Source organism: Takifugu flavidus, chromosome 10 (genome assembly GCF_003711565.1).
Source record: "Takifugu flavidus isolate HTHZ2018 chromosome 10, ASM371156v2, whole genome shotgun sequence".
Classification (NCBI taxonomy): Eukaryota; Metazoa; Chordata; class Actinopteri; order Tetraodontiformes; family Tetraodontidae; genus Takifugu; species Takifugu flavidus.
Genome location: NC_079529.1, coordinates 15,213,157 through 15,231,884, shown reverse-complemented (window position 1 = coordinate 15,231,884; position 18,728 = coordinate 15,213,157). Strand labels below are relative to the sequence as shown.

The 18,728-nt window shown below is 38.5% G+C and overlaps 2 protein-coding genes across 3 annotated transcripts; both read left to right on the top strand.

The window, feature by feature from the left end:
* The first annotated feature begins 402 nt into the window (after nucleotides 1-402).
* Nucleotides 403-5,529, top strand: zmp:0000000881 (uncharacterized). The gene is made up of 5 exons (XM_057046228.1): nucleotides 403-557; nucleotides 1,745-1,909; nucleotides 2,216-2,354; nucleotides 2,832-2,939; nucleotides 3,405-5,529. The coding sequence occupies exons 2-5, from the start codon at nucleotides 1,764-1,766 to the stop codon at nucleotides 4,347-4,349; spliced, it is 1,338 nt and encodes a 445-aa protein (XP_056902208.1). The 5' UTR covers nucleotides 403-557; nucleotides 1,745-1,763; the 3' UTR covers nucleotides 4,350-5,529.
* A 5,229-nt stretch (nucleotides 5,530-10,758) lies between these two features.
* lsr (lipolysis stimulated lipoprotein receptor) lies at nucleotides 10,759-18,657 on the top strand. 2 transcript variants are annotated; one of them, XM_057044818.1, is made up of 11 exons: nucleotides 10,759-10,980; nucleotides 11,583-11,912; nucleotides 12,827-12,946; nucleotides 13,227-13,283; nucleotides 15,002-15,148; nucleotides 15,346-15,543; nucleotides 15,714-15,770; nucleotides 16,279-16,395; nucleotides 16,514-16,805; nucleotides 17,284-17,740; nucleotides 17,971-18,657. In XM_057044818.1, the coding sequence occupies exons 1-11, from the start codon at nucleotides 10,941-10,943 to the stop codon at nucleotides 18,004-18,006; spliced, it is 1,851 nt and encodes a 616-aa protein (XP_056900798.1). In that variant the 5' UTR covers nucleotides 10,759-10,940; the 3' UTR covers nucleotides 18,007-18,657. The 2 variants fall into 2 exon arrangements, with proteins under 2 accessions (XP_056900798.1, XP_056900799.1); XM_057044819.1 differs by lacking the exon at nucleotides 13,227-13,283 and having other exon boundaries at nucleotides 10,760-10,980.
* Nucleotides 18,658-18,728: the final 71 nt, after the last annotated feature.

Genomic DNA, 18,728 nt, shown 5'->3' with positions numbered 1-18,728 from the left:
GGTCCTGCTATTGATGGTAACTGATGTCCAGTTGCTTGAATTATACTGACAAAAATTAAAGTTTTCTGATTTTAAAAAAGCACACACAACAATATCCATCATCATTAAGTGGTTATAATCTATATTATTTCTATATCTAGAAATTGATGGGTTCTGTTTTGATTAGCAGTGGCAGACACTGCTGATGGGTGCCAGGCTTGATTTCTGTGTGTGTATCGGTAGGTAAGGTGGGTTGTTGGACTACAAATGAAGGCCACAAGCTGGACACGCACACACACGCAGGTTCATGCTCAAGACAGAGGGCAATGAGCAGCGGTTGGGCACGATGGTAGAGATGGGCCAGAACAGAGGCACGTGGATAAAATTTCTGTGGAATTTTCGCACAACCGTTTTTTGCACTCCAGAGAATTTGTAATTCCAGTGCAGCACCCAGGCTTGCCTGGTTTACTCAGGGCAATGAGCCGCACGCACGTAGGCGTGGACCAGCTATAAAGAGGTAGAAGCATCTCAACTCCAGTCAAGACCTGACAAAGCAGACCTGTTTTCTCAACAGAAAGGTAGGGAGCTTTACCATACCAATGTTTTTCTTCAATAGCTTTTAAGAAGATTTGTAATAAGTTTGGGTTTCATTTCACCTTCTTTACACCTCGCTATGAGATTTTTGATTAACACATTTTGAAAAACTTAATTAGGTTTTATTTTTGTAAAATGCAGGGCATATTCACTACAAAGTATATTATAAAGTATATATATATATATAATTATATATATATATATATAATATATATACTTTATAATATTAGAGATAAAGCTTCAATTTAATATCCAAATTACACTGTTTTCCTGTTACAGCACATGATTAAAGTAGTGCTCTAGGTAACTCAGAAAAGCAAATGTTCATGTCCTCCTGTGGATTTACCAGTTTGTCCGCTTTGTACAGTCCAGTTGTACATCAAACAGTTTAAATTCAGTGTAAAGTGGGTCACAGATTCTCTGTGGTCTTTACACGGTTCTTCCAATTCAACTCATAGAAGTTGTTTTTTTTTACAACAGTCAAGTGTCTGTATATATTTTAGGCTTTTGGGTATCATGATATCCTCCTATATTCTTCATTATTACAAGCTACAAAACAAACCCAATCAGATTTCTGGGATTTGAGCAGTTTTTCCTGTGATAACACAGTTCTGACATATTTTTTCTGTCTTTAGAAAAAATATGGAAATTGACAGCTTTGGCTGCCATTTTGGGGACTCTAATGATACACAGTTGATATAAAACCTTTTTTAGCTCTTCTCATTAAATGATTCTTACAATGATAAATACTTTATTCTTATCAAAACTGTATTAATCAATTTAGGCTGTATATGAATCAGAATACAAAAAGGAATATGTTGAGAGCCAAAATAATCCCACCTTATAAAAATTAAGTACGGTAAATGTAGTTATAAAAATTCCAATAAACCTAAATTGTAGTTGATTGACTGCTATTTGCAAAGTTTTGCCAGAAATGTCACCAAATCTCATACTTGAATGAATTATAGTGACTATTTTAATTGTAAAATGAGAATTGTCATACTAAATTAATTCACTATTCAGTATCAATAAACATTAATACACACGCTTTTTTCAAACTACATAAAAATTTATATAAATCGATAGAACAGCAGCAGTAAATTCTTAAAGTCATCATAATTTACAGTCTTAAAGAAGAAATAAATGCAATTTTATCAATTTTTGTCTACAGCTGTCACAACAGGACCTAAATGGCATATTCCACCAGCACGCTCGCACAGGGCTGCTTTGGGAAAGTGTACAAGGAGAAATACAATGATACCTGGGCTGCAATTAAAAAGGTCCCACACCATCTGATCAATAAGAAAGACTTGGAAAGAGAGTGTGATGTCTACAAGTGAGTAAAAAACTTGACTTCTGGAAAGTATCTGGAAGGCAAATGCTTCTACCAGGTTCATTTTATTACATTTTGTTTCTGGAAAGAACCAATTACCAAGCAAGGGCACGATTAAATGGATGTTAATGAATTTGAAAATAAACCAGGTTGCTAATTTTTTGATCACAGGAAATATGCAAGTTCTATTAATTTTTACTGGTTGGTTTACACCAAGTGAAAATGCACTCTGTGTATTGACTGGGTTTGGAGTGGGAAGCATTTCTCTGCTGAACTGTTTAATTTTATTTATTTATTTATTTTCTCCAGCAAGGCAAATCATCCCAACATAGTAAAGCTTCTGGGCAACATAACTCTCACGGATGGTAAATGGATAATTCCTTTAGAGTTTATCTTCGGAGAGGACTTGGAGACCACCATCTTTAATGCATCTAAGTCAAAAATACAGGTAAAGCCTTCATAACACACTATTCAGGGTAATAACAAAGACAATAAAAAAGACAATTGTGTAACCCAAAATATGAAAAAAAAAGTCACCTATAACACTAGATATCTGGGATATCTTTTAAAGTCGAGTAAAATCATAACTTAGTCAGTAGCGGTTCAAAATCAATAACTGTCTAGCAGAGTATTTTTGTAGTTTGAATTTTTTTTTTTTAAAGTACCGGTACATAAAATGATATGAACAAAAGGTTTAAAAGACAAAAATCTAGTTGGTGTTTTTTGTTTGTTTTTGTTTGGGCATCCCAATGTGTTTTTTTCTTTAATGAAAAAAAAAATATTTTCAGAAAAACATAACTCATTTGTAATCATTAGTAATTATGGATAAAATGGAACAGGCGCAATATAATAATAACAAAAATCTTCAGAAAAAGATTTGTTGCTAATTGGATGCTGTTGAATAAGAAGTTCTTTCTCTCTACAGCTGAGTCCAGCTGTTAAAAGCACCATTATCATCGGCATGTGTGAAGGATTGCTTCATCTCCACTCCAAAGATATAGTCCATCAAGACCTCAAACCTGAAAACATCATGGCGAGTAAAACGTTTATGTTCTATGAGCTTTTGTAGACCTCATATAAATTAAAATGATGAGGTCACATTTAGTGATAAAACAGATTATATTTCCATTCCTTGTTCCATTGTAAAATTATGTAACATCACAATTACAAATGTAAAAAGTTTTTCCACCATCTCCTTAAAAGTGATGTCATTAACAAACTGTAAATGAAACTTTTCATCACATTTCTTTGTATTCACAAATGCAACTTAGACTGGTGAATGGTGCGCTAACTGAATGTTGGTGCACAACCAAAACACCTGTTTTTCCTCATTTAATGAACCACTTCTGTCTATGCACAGTAACCTGTTTTATCCTTAGTTTGTAGTTATTGAATTGTATCATGTTACTGAATAAATCCATACAGCATTGCTTTCAAATTATGAATGATATTAACGTGAGCATGATCCAGCTTTTAAACTTTATCATCTGTTGTCCAGGTGGAGCATGCTACAAATAGAGCAGTGATCATTGACCTGGGACTAGCAAAGTTCTTCCGACGTGGTCTTAACTCTGCTATTGACATGGGAAATGAGGCCTATTCTGCGCCTGAGGTGTTGAACAGGCAGAGTCAGAGGGATCAGCGCTCAGATGTTTGGGCCATGGGGAAGATCATCGCTGAGCTCTGTGCACGGATTCGACTGTACACACCCACCGTCTGTCCTGCCAAAATTAAGGAAACCTTGAAAAGTCAGCCGTACTGTAATGCAGTGTCCAGGATGGTGGAGACAGATCCATCTCTAAGGGCCTCCATGGTCGGGGTCATGAGTGACATACGAAGGGCTGGAGGTGCCGGCATTGTCATTAATACTCCCATTCAAATGGATCACCTTAAACCAACTTCACCTAAGATTAATGCCAGAAATCAGTCTCCATCACCAGCAAACAGAGGTATATCTCCTTTCAACAGGGACCTATCACCAGTGAATAGGCCACAATTACCATGGAAGAGGGACCTATCACCAATGAACAGGGCTGCATTGCCTTTTAAGAGGGATCATTCACCAATGGGAAGGGCCAGATCACCATTTAACAGGGACCAATTACCAAAGAACAGGGCCATATCACCATTATTGAAGGATCCATCACCACTTAGGAGGTCTCCATCGCCACTTAATTTGGATCACTCAGGTAAACCAGACACAAAGGCGTTATGGCCGCCAGGCCCAAAAGGTGGACAAGACCTCGCTCAAGACTTCTCCAAAATCATGCTGTATGAAGAAGCTGCTAAAAACCTACCCTGTGACCTCCCCACAACCGGGAGAATAGTGGTGCGGCGCTTCGAGGAGAAAAACGGGACAGTTGAGTCATGGGAACAGAAGGAGGTGGTGACTCTCGATGGAAAGATAGTCAAATACGACGATGTCAAGTTTAATAGCAAGTGAAAGCTAAATCCTGAATTCCACTTTACAAAGTTCCTGTTTTGCGGACACATAAATGAAGCAGCAAAACAGGAGTGGAGGCTTAGCTCAAGTCATTCGCTCAGCACACCAAAGTCCAAAAAACAATTGTCATGACGGCATCAGCAGTGGAACTGGTAGAAAATGTATCTTTTAAAGTTACACCATTCAAATCATACTTTATTTATATGCCATTATGGCTAAATTTGACCGGCACAAAGTGCTCACAATGAACAAAACCAACAAAGAAAACATCCGACCCTCCCTCTCCCACACAGAAATACATAAGTGGTCCCTTTCACATGCCCATGCGCACACAGACCCACACTGAGACCTGAAATGGGGAAGAGACCAACCACACCAAGAGCGCTCGGCGTCCCCATTGCTAGACCAAAGACAACTCCCAAGTCCTACAAAAAGACTTTAAAAATGATGGTGTGGTAAATTTCTTCTGGTGGTGGTCGAGAGGTACTGATGTAAAAGGAATCTTCGTAGACACCGACTTGGTTTTAAGAGATGTTTATTGGAGAGAACAGTCAAGTATCAGTCGGACACTGCAGCTTGACCGAGGGAGGATTTTGTGGTCCCGATGGTGAAGATCTCTGAAGTGCTTTGTTCAGTAGACCCTTATATATGGTCAAGTAAACACATTCCTTTCTTGTGACCTCATGACACAATATAACCAACCAAATGGTATAGAGTCCAGTCTGAGAACCCAGGAGCCTCTGGACCCCTGTACTCCTTCACAGCAAGTCTTCTTGGGGGATAACAAGACATTAAATTACGAGCACAGAAAAACATAGGTGACAGAACACAAATGGAACATGTTGAGATGGTGCGAGGATGGCTGAAAAAGAAGATAAGATCTCCAAAGCTAAGATCCTCAGAGGTCAAAAGTCAGGATCTGCTCAGGATCAATACACATTCTTCAGAATGGCAACTGCAACCACAGTGGAAATGTGACTGAGCATCCTGGGCCTTCACAGTTGCCAAGAAACAAGCATTTCCATTTCTTTACAAATATTTTTTTAGCATTTAACTTGGAATGTGAACATTCTTTCTTCCAGACGGTTCAGCTTTTTATTTATTTTGAAAAAGTTTGTTGCCAAAATTGTAAAATGTAAAAAAATGTAAAATGTAAATATTACCCATAAAGTCTTTAAGTCACACTTAAATTCCAGTGTGTATATATATATATAAATACATTCCTTTCTTGTGATATATATATACTAGTGTGTGTGTGTGTGTTGTGTGTGTGTGTGTGTGTTGTGTGTGTGTGGTGTGGTGTGTGTGTGTAAATATATATAACCATATACTGGTTTTAATTTGCTGTTGGCTGCAGGTAGAAAATTCTTTATGTGCTATGTTTACATTGTGCAGCTGACAAATAACTCCTACATGTAACCTTAATGTGAATTTGTAAAAAAAAAAAAAAAAAAGAGATTACGTCAACCAATGTAGGAGAAATAACAAATTAACACACAATTGGTACAAGTCTTCAAAATCAAATCAAATCAATCTTTATTTATATACTGTCTTTTACAATCAAAATTGTTTCAAGGTGCTTTCCAGAATCCCAGGACCTAACCCCAGACAAGCAACAGTGGCAAGGAAAAACTCCCCTTTAATAGGAAGAAGCCTTGAGCAGGACCAGGCTCATGTAGGGGGACCCTACTGCTGATGGCCGGCTGAGTAGAGAGAGAGGAGAGAGGAGAGGGAGAGGGAGAGGGGAGGGAGAGGAGAGGGAGAGAAAAGAAGAGAAGGGGAGAGGAGAGGAGAGGAGAGGAGAGGAGAGGAGAGTACGGGCACAGAGCACAGAAACACATACAAAAATACACTATTTATACAGCGGGTCAGCAGGTCATCATGCAGCTCCGAAGGCGGCGATACCTGTAAATGAATACGGGGGGAGCAGCAAAACTACACAAGAATCAGCATAACTAGTCTGCTTGATGAGGAGGAAAGTAGAGGAGAGGAGAGGAAACCATGACCCAGTGGGGTGACAGAGGCCTGTCAGGTGATCATGTTTCCGGACCCGGCGGCCTTGGCCTGTAACAGCATAGCTTAGATGTTAGCCTAATGATTAGACGACTCCCTAAGTATGATAATTTGTCTGTCTATAATAGTAACTGGAACTCCAGAATTAGTAACAATAAGCTTTTTCAAAGAGGTAGGTTTTAAGCTTAATCATAAAAGTAGCGATGGAATCAGCCTCCCGTACCTGGACAGGCTCTTTACATGTAGCGGACAGGAAATTAAATGTCTTCTGTCAGGCACCAGATAAGAACCCAAATGCGACACACGGGATTGGCTGAACACCACTTTATTGTCAGAAACAGACAACAGACAGGATTCACCGGGGAGCGAGCAGAACAGAATAGTCGGGGACAGGCAGGGCCGAGATCGGGCAGAAGGCAGACAGAGTTTACCGGGGAGCAGGCTAAACATAATGGTCAGGAACAGGCAAGGTCGGAACCGGGCAGGCAGGCAAACAGGAATGCGCTGGAAAGTCATCGGGAATGAATAACGATCTGGCAGAGAGCAGGTGTGCCTCCGGGGTTTAAGATGAGCGTTCATTAGAGTCCTGATGCACAACAGGTGTGCGGCACAAAGCGGCTCAAGGGCATGATTGCCCGCAGCTGTGACAGTCTTCCAAAATATGGCAGAGACGTCTGTCTTCAATGCTGAATAGGAGGAACACAGATCTCATGAGGCACGTTTTGGTTGAACACAGCGCAAAAGAACAGCTATATAATACATTTTATACTGCCAAAACAAACAAGCATTTCAGTGTACTAAAACTCAGAGATAATATGCAACGGTAACTTCTACTTTAATTCATCTTTTTTGTTGTGGTTAAGCCCTGTAAGGTTAAAGAATCACTGTCTTAAAAATATGCTTCTTACATATAGACCCCTTTAGCATTTCCTTAAAGTGTACTATGAAAACAGTGGGAGAAAATGCATTTTTGATTAAAATCAGAATTAGCATTAGCTACCAACTATCCCACTTTATGAATGGCCAAGATGGATTTGGTAACTGACAACAATCAAGCCCAGGTATGTCATACAAAAAATAATAGTTACTGAAATGTGGTGACCACAACAGCTTATCAGCATACACTGATTGAATCCATTATACATGATAAATCCAAATTTAATATAGTTAACTTTAGCAAACAGAAGTGAACATGTGAGGATGAGTGTATGATGCGTGTAGCCTGTAGCCTCACAGCCTATTTAGTTACATTCACCCCAATCAAATGAAGATGTATACAGAAATAATAGATTTCCACAGCAAAACAAATGGCTTCCTCTCCCTATTGAAACACCTAGTAATGCAAAACTCCCAGATTCCCTCTCACATGGGTAACTTTTAACAAGCGTGTGTTTAATTTGGCCATTATAAAAAAAACAAATTGCAAACATGCATCTTCATGTTAATTAGTAAATGCTCAGCCTAAAGGAGCCACGCTCAAAAGTGAGCACCTTGTCAGAATTTGTTGTCTCAGTTTATATGCAATGGAGTAAAACGAACAACTGACAATAGCTTCTGCTCCCAAACAAGGTGGCGTTATGGGTTATTCCCAATGGGTTTATATGGACCCCTTTCCAGTTATTTTATTGACACATAATAAAAAAAAGGGAGCCAGGGGGCAGACCGACATTTCAAACGACAGGAACATGAGTGATCATACAGCTTTGTTTATCTCACTATTACGCAGGTAAGATACATGCTCTCCCTCTTGGTCATGTTGATTTCGAGAGGCAGACACGAAGGCTGTATGCTAACACCATTTACTTGCACTTCAGTTGTCCAGTTAGTCAGACGGAGGCAATAATTTGTTTTTTTCAAGTGAGGTGTAATCATACTGACTGATGGGGCTCTGTGCTGGTTCCTTTCAGATTCAGATTCAGATTCAGATTCAGATTCAGATTCAGATTCAGATCCTTTATTGTCCCACACGGGGAAATTTACAGTGCAACAAGAGCACTCAGAGAAAAATAAGATAAAATCAAATAGAACAGGATTTGGAATATTGGAATTCTTGAATTGTATTTGTTCTGTCAAATACGTCCTTGTCTGTAACCATTGGTGACACCTTATCCCCCACCGCCATTCTACCAACATGCCACCTCTGGGGCAAATCATCCCAAAACATTATTTCATTTTTATTATATAAATGTCACATTTATATTTAAGAGAATTGTCTTTATTTTATTATCATGTGCTGTACCATATGTTTCTGTTTTCTGTTATAAGCACTTTAGAAGTTAGGAATAGTAGAAGGTTTAGTAAGTGGAATAAAGATAAGCAGTCAGTTGACCCTTCCTTGACATGAATACTGCTTAGACAGTTGGAGACGGTCAGACGGAAAGTGGTAGACCCCCATCGTAAAACGTGACAGAATAGTTTACTGGTGTGGATAAGTTCCTCGGCAGGAATGACCTCTGACCTGGCTATCTGGGAAGAAAATGGAGAAGAAGGACTGCACCAACACCAAATGAGGCGGGAAGAAGAAGATGAGGTCATCCAAGAAGAAGGACTGGATTGGACTGAATTAGCATCAATAATTTACATATATTGTTCTATAAAAGACTGGGCCAAGGGATAGTTAGGCGGTCAGACTTCATGCCCTGACAATTGTTGTTTGTAGGGTTATGAACTGGCCCAGAGCTCTGTAATATTTGTATCTTGAAATAATTTTATTGTAAATACATTTTGAAATTGGCATCTGTTTACTTGAAGTCTTCATTTAAAGAACACGCGGATTGGCAGTGACACACGACAGGTATTGCAATCCAACAATATCTCTTGAGTTGTCTTTAAATTCACTTTTACTGTCACACATTCTCTTGAATATTTTCACTTTTATTGTTGATTATATTTTACTGTCCCTGTATTTGACTGTGTTGATAATTGTTAATCACATTATAACTTTGTTTGAGAGGTTCTGTATAAATAGAGTGTCTTTATTATTATTATTATATGACCCAGTGAGGCTAGCACATCTGGTCACAGTTATTCATTTCTGTGCAGCTTTTGATGGATGCTAGGGGTCTCTCTTGCAGATTGAGTCAGATTTTGCTCCAGGTTAAAGGATGGTGATATATTTCTGCATTCATGTTACTCTCTTCTAACTTCCAGGGCCTGCTGCTGAGACCCATCTCTATGAGCATGTGCACCAAAATTATTGCGTAGTCTCATGGCCAAAAAGCGCACTTTTTGTCTCATCACTCTAAAGAACCAATTGACTCTCAACTGACCTTTGCACAAAGGTGACATTACACATGAGCTTTATTCAACTATGCCACTCATCCATACAGCTTTGAGTGATGGATCAAGAAATCTTCACAGACTTTTCCAGAGTTTTAAACTGTTTTCACAGTGTGTTGCTACATATGGTAAACTGGTTAATTGCTACATATTGTAGCAGGTCTTATCCCTGTAGGCATGGACACCATATAGTCTCTTAGTCTAATGGACTTTTGATGCTGTCCTTCCACGGTAGTGCAGTGGTTAGCACAGCCTGATGGCCCATGATAGAATTGCCCTGCGACTTTTCTGTGTGGAGATTTCATGCGTTCCCTGTATCTGCTTAGATTCTCCCCAGATACTCATCATCCTCCTATAGGAGGAAGCATTTGGGATAGGACAATTAGTGACTCTAAATTGACATGGGGAGAGAATGTGAGTCTGATTGGTTTTTTGTCCTATATGTGTAGGATAACCGGGGGGATCACATTAAATCTAAACATGCCGGAGACTCTATAAAATGTCTGCCCAAACATATTTTAGGGGTCAAAAAGAGGATATGCAAAGGTGCATGCAAATGTTTATTCACCCTATATATGTTGATAAAAATGACAGATGCTGGGTGAAAAATTGTTAAAATTTTTTCTAGGTTTACTAACTAATCAAATAAACTTAGAAAAAAATGAGTACAATGTCTCCAACTTCAGTTTTTCCACAAATGCAAGAACTTGGTGGGTGGATCAATAAACTGCGTTTCAAATTGAAATAATTAGCTCTAAAATCATTTTGAAAAAATAATTCAAGAGTTGAAACTAGGCCACTGGGTTATAAACTAACTGGATGTTTAATTACCGGTAATGATTTACCAAAAGCACTGTCAGCGTCATCACCGGGAGTCCATCTGGATCGTACCAACTCGCGGGGAAGTTAAACTTCCAGACCAACTTTCAACCATATCGAACAAAAAAAACCAAAACGTGCCATAAGATCATACCACATATATATACATATATTTTTTAAAATCAGTTTTCATTCCGTAAACTAAAGCAAAATAGCAAAATAAATCCTTACATGAAAACAACAAAGACTTCATTGACCCCCGAGATTCCATTCCTGATGCGCAGGGCTCACCTGCTGTTGCTCGGCTCGCGTGCTGTGTTCAGGTGTTCTGCTCGACAACAGCTTCCCACCCCACGCAAAATGGCGGATGATAGGTTAAACTCTACTGTGTAAGATACGTGGTCTGGAAGATTTTGTGTATTTTGAATAAAATAACAATAATATAAATCGCATAAGGCCGCGAGAACACAAACATTAACCATGTTTTGGACTACAGTAGTCGCTGTTTTAATTGCAACAGGTAAGATCCCTTTTTTCCCTGGCAGGGCGGGCCCTCTTCCGCAAATGCGTCCGTGAAACTTGCTCTCTGACGAATGTAACTGATTATTTTCAAATTCTTTTAAAAAAAAATAAATACCATACTTGTTACATTGTTAAAGCTTCTATGTTTAAGTTTATAACTGCGTATTAATAAGGCTGGCTTTAACTTTTATTTCGAAACTCTTAATGATAAACAAGCTTCCAAATCTACATATTGTTGTTTTCTCTTAAAACGTTATTGAATAGTTCAGGTCATTGAGCTTCAGTTAAACAAAAACAAACAAATAAAAACCAAACAAACCATTAGATAGGGGGAAAAACATTATTTATATTAATAGATCGAACTGAAGCTGAAATGAAAATTGTCACAATTTGTTACAAGGTAAATAGTAAAGCCATTATAAAGCCAAGTGTCCAGTCAAGATAATGGATGGAAATAGCGTACTTTTTAAAAGAATTTGGATCATCCCTCTGACAACAATTAAAATTGGCATTATAATACTTACATTAATTTCTTCCTAGACTTTTTCAGGCTTAGGACAATCTAAGTCACATGGTTCTTTTTTTTTATTCTCATATCAGAGTCTGTCATGGCTATTCCAGTCCAGTGTCCCACCAAGAGGTACATCGTCATCCTTTTCCAGCCCGTCATCCTCCAATGCAATTACCAGACATCATCTTCTCAGCCTCCTATTGTCACTTGGAGGTATAAATCATACTGCAGAGACCCAATCCAGGCTGCTCTGAATCCAAGCAGTGCTGAAAACATTCTCTCTCAGAACAACCCAAATTATGACCCCAACATCGAGTGTGCTGACAGTCAGAGGACAGTACGCACGGTGGCATCCAAACAAGGCAGCGCTATCACCCTGAGCTCATATTACCAGGGCCGCAAGATCAGCATAATAAACAGTAAGTGGATCAGACTTTCTAGCTAATCTTTTTCAAATGGTAGACATGACATCACTAGATCATCGGCACAAAAGCAACAATGGTTGCATCACTTGTGGTTTTGGTTAATCAATTTGCACGATTTAAACGTTAATGACAGATGGAACTACTTTCAAAAATATCTGACCTTTTAAAAAAAAAATAAAAAAAAAAAAATACATTTTTAAAGTTTTCTTTGGACATTTAATATATTGGATTATTTTCAGTGTTTGCTTTTTAAAACATTTTTATTGAAAGGCAAATTTTATACCAAATATTGTACATCCGTTATATTTAATTGATTATGAAATTGTATTAAAAATGTTAAATACCGGTATATACATTTAAAGTTTGTGAATCGAGCTGGGGTATTAGTGTCTACTGGTTTAACAAATTCAAACTTGTTGAATACCAATGCTTTATTTATTTACAGGACTATAGCTTAGGCTTGTGTTGACGATGCTCTAGGACACCTTGTTACTCTGGATAGATGGTGGTCAGATTGTGTAATTATTCACATCTGGAACATTTTTTTTTTAAAGTGCATTCTTGTTTTATGGAAACAATTTGATCAGCATCATATAAATTGTTTTTTTTTACATTTAAATGGGCAATTTATTGAATCCTCAACATTTTGCTCCAGATTATTTGTGGACAATTTTTTTCAACTCTTCCTAATGTCAGTTTATTGGACTGTTTAGGAATGGGAATTTGCTTTATTAACGAGACTCTATTTGGATTGGTTGTCAAAATCCATGAATAATCTACGCTTTATGATTATTTTTGTGTTGCCCACAGCCACCAATTGAATGAGCTGTCCTCCCTGTTGAGAAGCAATGCCATAAATACTCGTTTAATTGTTATATGTAACTAAATCCCCAAATCTTGTTTGTCAGATGCAGACCTGAATATTGCTCAGACAGCATGGGGTGACAGTGGCGTGTATGTGTGCAATGTTGTTTCTGGCCAGGACCTGACAGGAAATAATGAGGACTACACAGAGCTGATTGTTCTAGGTAAAGTACACGCGTGGTCACATATACACTGCTTCTTTTTTTTCTTTGCTATTTCCTTTTTCCTTTTTTATTCTCCCATATATGCAGGTCACAGTGTACACAAAATGGGATTTTTGAAAAGGATACAGCAGAAATATTCTGAATAAACTAGTTGAACTAGTGTCTTGGGAGGTGGACCTTCAGTAGAGAGTGGCAGTTATTCGTAGACTCACAGGTTGTTGGCGGTAGACTTTGGCCAACACCAATTTTAAGTAATTGTGGCCTTCTCTTTCTTTCACAGAGAGAAAGTCTAATTCTACTGACCTGCTGCCTGGCATTGACTTACTGGTTATGGAAGGTAGTACAAGCCCCTCCCTGTAGTCCAGTCAGATAGTCCAAGTCTATGGGGTAGCCATGAAGGAGATAACCCGTTATAAACAAACCAAAAACTGTACTTAATATGAGCCAGGTTGGGCATATTTATATTACTGTAAAAGTTTAAAAAGATTATATTATATACAAGATTATAGTGTGCAGTTACAGTAATATCTCTGACCAATACTGAGGGATGAGGCTAACATGTCTCCTGCTTTAATGAGTCAACATTTACCTCGCGATGTCCTGTTTTGTATCTATTACAAAAGGACACAACGTAGTTCATCAAAGTCTTCCAGTTTAGTGTTTTATTTGGTTTTACTGGTTTACTGGTTGATTTTCAGCAGTTGAACTCACAGAAAGAGAAATCAATTTTACCATTTAAACACGACCTTTAAAAAGTACATTAGCAGCGTATGTTTGTGAGAATATGGAAATTAAATGTAATTGCATGGGCGTTTTTACACACTATTCAATGTGATGAATAAGAAAAAAATCTGAAAATAAAGAGATGAATATATAAAGTTTTTCAAAAATCGGAACCTGGTCGTTGTAAAAAAGAATAAATACAGTTGTTTTCGTACCTATGTGACTCAACCATGCTCTTAACTTTCCTATATTTTTTAGTTTCAGTCATTTACATTGCTAACATTTTCCATTGCTAAAATTATTATAGAAATGTGTTTTTTACTGGTTTAACTAAGCAGTAGAACTGGATTTCATCTTTGACACCTAAGCTGCCTCAAGATTGTAAAAAATTGTGCCTCTGACATTTTTTAAACCCTGTAAGACCTTTCCTCGTGAACTACTATCATGAAAGAAATATGTTTCAGATGCACTGTTCACATGCACAGACAGTTGTAATATGAAAAAGTCTGTAATTGTGTAATTGACTTACTGTTGAAATCACATCACCCCACTATGATAGATGTGACGACCATCCTTTCATATTGTGAGTATTGTGCTTGTGCCAGTTGATCTACAATATCAACACAGTGATCGTCAGCTAGCGAGTTAGCAACATACAGCAGGACATTGGAGAAGATTGTAAATAGCTGTTAAGCCTCCTCTGTTTACCTTTATACAGGCTACTTGACTTCAGAGCTATAGTGCATTCACAGTATAATCTCAGCCCACTTCAGTCACACTTGTGAATGCGTAAATCGACTTTACTTCACGGTAATTGAGTGTGCTAGATTTCAGTAGTGCTATCATGGACTTTTGAAGTGCAGTTTTAGTGGGACTGACACACTATTTCATTTTTTCGGTGTCATGTAAATTTCCAGGCTTAAAATAGAAAACCTGAATCTATAAAATTGTTTAGCCTTGTTAAAAAATGAATAAAAGCAATTTCAAAGTTTCTGATGTTGTCAAAATTGGAATTCCCTCTACTCGCAAATTTAGAGTGATGAATAACCAATATGGCGGCTCTGCCTCCTTCCAAAATAGTGGAAATAGTTGATCCCCAGCTACAACAGCTCTTTTTCTGTTGAGTTTGTTTCCATTCTCAGATTCTCTGCTGGTTTTCTTAACTTGGCCCACAGTAGCGCCAAAGCTGCAATGGCTCAGAATTGACCCCCTATCTTTGAATGTCAATGTACAGATGATGTATAATTACATGAGACTCTTCATCTCTGAATGCACAAGAGAATGATATCATAAAGGTAGCCCAAAATAAAATCTCTTAATATTTCCTCACAGACTGGTTATTGGTTTTATTGGTGGTTTTGGGCTTCCTGTTGTTGCTACTCCTGATTGGGATATGCTGGTGCCAGTGCTGTCCGCACACCTGCTGCTGCTATGTTAGCTGCCCCTGCTGTCCTGAACGCTGTTGCTGCCCGCGTGCATGTAAGTACTAAATTGCACTTTTGGTATTGTACACAGTCCAGAACTGGTCCCTGGGCCACCCCTTTCTAGCCTGAACCATCCTTAAAGGAAGCACGGCTTGTTCTTTTTTGTGGTTGAGTTGTGCTTGAGTTATTTTTCAATGGTAGAAAATCAAAAGATCTACGCTGTATAACCAAAGGTATTCCACTGTTTTGCAGTATACGAGGCAGGAAAAGCTGTGAAAAAAGGTGTTGCCAGCCAATATGCCCCCACTCTCTATGCTCCAAGCATGTATTCTCAGCCAGCATATGGAGGGATGAACCCCCAGGGAATACCGCTATTCCCTTTACCAAACGGAACTGGAGCCACTCAGCCACCGAACGGTTATGGCCGAGAATATGACGGAGCCAGCTCTGGTAAGTTATTCTCTTCTTTGCGATGGTTGTCTTGATTAACGGGGAGCTGCTGGGGCTTGTCTGTTGTTCTTACTCAGTCAAGTGAATCATTTCAGAATGGCAAAACCTCCCATCTCTTATGTAATCCTGAGTTTTTGTAAGTCTTTGTTTCATCTTGTGTACCTGTGTAGTGGGTCAGGGTTCCCAAGTGCCTTTGCTACATGACCGAGAAGGTGGAGGAGACCAAAGTGAGTAAACAGCTTGTTTTGATTATACATATTGAATATGATTGCATATCTGATTTAAGTGATTATCATTGACTGGCTGTTGCATTACAATATTTACTTGTTTAAAAAGCAAAAGACATGAAGAATGTCAATAGTTGTATATAAATTATTGTACTGTTCCATATTCTACATATAACTCAGAGTTTATAATGATCAATGAATTACACACACATACTTTGCCTATGTAGCTGTTGTATATTCTAGCAATGGGTATTTTATTACGACAGTAGAAGAGATGTTAATAAAGACTTAAGTATGTGTCATAAATATTAAGATTTTAAAACTGCAATTATTCCTCCTTGTGTACTTTTTCTTCTGAACTATTGAGGACATGTATTTCCATTATTTATGATTCATTTATATGTTCTGGTATCAATATATTAGTGGCAGCAGTGAGTTTGTTTCCATTTCTGCATCTTTGTGTAATTTTAGTGTATAAGGTAAACTTTCATTTCTCTTTTCCCACTAGCTCGAAGTGGTTATCGCATCCAGGTGGACCCACAAGGCAATGCCACCCGAGCGATATATTACATGGAGCAAGAGCTCTCTAATTTGGATCCATCCAGACCTGCAAACTACAACCGCTGTGAGTGAATCCAGTACTTTCTGCTCATTTTAGTCGCTGCTACATTCAACTGCTCCCCTGCCAGTGTAGCTCAAATTCTGTTGTCCTTACAATACTTTCATCTTTTTTATTCCTACAGTGGATAATATGAGCGAAGTCAGTTCTCTGCATGATAGTTTAGAGCCTCGAAACCGTGGGGGTCGTTCCCAGCCCCCACCTCTGGCAACAGTTTACGACCAGGATGAAGCCATGAGCACCATCAGTAGTGTTTCCCAGCAAGGCCGCCATTATAATCCACGTCGCGAGGTCGGCTACATGGGGGAGCGTGCACGTGCCCGCTCCATGGACAACCTCGATGACATCGGACGACGCAACGGCCGTGATAACTTCCTTCCACAACGAAGCCAAGATGACTACAGAAGCAGGCGAGGGTGAGTCTTACAATTAGCAAAAGGTAACAAAGACAAAGAAAGAAAACTAATTAACAATAAAAGACATTGGTGTTTTCGCTTATTGGCACCAATATTATGACATTGTTTCAATTTGATTTGGCCACAGTTTTGACATTGTGTAAGATAATGCAATTAGAATATTTATGCTAAATGGCAAAAATGAACTATAGTTATTCATCAAACAAACAATAGAGCTGCTGTTTGGCATTACAAAATGCAACATTTGTCATCTTTTCAATTGGAGTTGTCTAAAATTATCACATAATTTCCACTCGTATTATAGCAGTGGACTCTTATCACAGTCGTGAAAAGGCCTTTTGCTTTATTAGCGAATGTTGGCCACTCTATCTGGATATCCACTAGCCTTGAACCAATTAATCTTAAAAAAAGTTCAAGCTCCAGAGATAGATTAATGTTTCTCCACCACGTGTGATTTAATTTAATGTTTGTTTTTTAGGTCGGATGATGGCTGGAGTAGTAGTGCCCGCAGTGGCTACAGCCGTGACGTTGATGACCGCCGCTATCGAGACTACTCTCCTGATGATCGTCGGAGAGGGGATAGAGGTGCACACGGTGGTCTCCCTGGGAGACGGAGCCGAAGTCGGGATGATCTGATGGATCTGGAGCGGGACCGTCGCTATGACCACGGTGCCAGGAAAGGGCGGGATGAATATGATGACAGCTTCCTGCGAGAAGCTTTGGAGAAGAAGAAGATTAGTGAGCAGCAGCGCACGCGCAGCAGAGATCGGCTGGATAGTGAGAGTGACCGCTCTGACCGGGGTAGGGCTCCACCACTTCCACACAACCCGCCATCTGGGTTACCTGCACGCCGTGATGACTATCCACCTCCACTTCCTCCACCGTACAGTGAAGATGAAAGCGTGTCATCTGCCAAGAAAACCAACCTTCGTAAGGTGAGTCCAGGAACCGCTGATGTATGAGGATTAGGATGGGATCAGCTGTCCGCCCACATAATGAGTCAATGGGACATTTTTCTGTTAGTTGGTTTAAAAAAAAAAAGAAGAAGCAACAAATAAATTTAAGTAAATGGGGAATTTAAGAAGCTAGTAAACCACTCCATGTGATTTAATGTTGTTATACAGTCTTGTGGTTTAATTCTTCAATTTTTCCAACTTTTTTACAGAATGGTGCTGTGAGTCGGGAGAGCTTGGTGGTGTAAAACTGGCCGTCATTCAGACAGTCCAGTTATTCAATCATCTGTAAAAGCTTCAGTTTTCACACTATATATATATATGTCATTTTTCTAATTAGTTGTGATGATTTTAATGTTGCATGAGTTAAAGGGATGTTATTATTGCTGACTTAAATGTTCAGGGAAGAATTATTTGCTTTTTCTTTGTGTATAAAACATTATGGCTGCCAAAAGTGCCTTATATTGTAAATAATTTTACTTATGGATGCTAAAGTCATCTTTTTAAATACTTTGTTGTCAACATTTACATCTGCATTAGGCAACTTAATTGATTTCAGCTTTATTAACTTTTTTAACATGTAGTTTCTAGTAGTTACCAGTACCAATGTAAATTTTAGGGGATCTGTGTATTTTTTTTATTGCTTCTTACTTTTTAAGTGTAAAATTGTTTTTATTTTATGTAAAAAGTGTTTTTGAATTGTAGAAGCATGCTGAACAAATAATACAAATTTAGTTAAAGTTTAGTTTATTCCTTCTTTTTTTTACTTAAAACTTCAGTTAAAGCTGCAGTATATTGTCCTACTGCCAGATGGTAAACTCAATGTTCTGAAATGAATATCCAAATGTATGTTTGCTGTATTGGAATCGAATTTTAAAATTAAAAGTATTGTCAACCCAGTTGGTTTTCCATGTTTTTTTTCCACCACTGGATGTCGCCACCTTGATGTTCTATGACTCGGGGACATGCT

Coding starts and splice junctions, on each gene's coding strand:
- zmp:0000000881 (XM_057046228.1), top strand. CDS start 1,764: ATGGCATATTCCACCAGCACGCTCGCACAGGGCTGCTTTGGGAAAGTG. Junction 1,910..2,215: donor AGAGAGTGTGATGTCTACAA/GTGAGTAAAAAA, acceptor TATTTTCTCCAG/CAAGGCAAATCATCCCAACA. Junction 2,355..2,831: donor CATCTAAGTCAAAAATACAG/GTAAAGCCTTCA, acceptor TTCTCTCTACAG/CTGAGTCCAGCTGTTAAAAG.
- lsr (XM_057044818.1), top strand. CDS start 10,941: ATGTTTTGGACTACAGTAGTCGCTGTTTTAATTGCAACAG. Junction 10,981..11,582: donor CGCTGTTTTAATTGCAACAG/GTAAGATCCCTT, acceptor TTCTCATATCAG/AGTCTGTCATGGCTATTCCA. Junction 15,771..16,278: donor AGAAGGTGGAGGAGACCAAA/GTGAGTAAACAG, acceptor TTTTCCCACTAG/CTCGAAGTGGTTATCGCATC.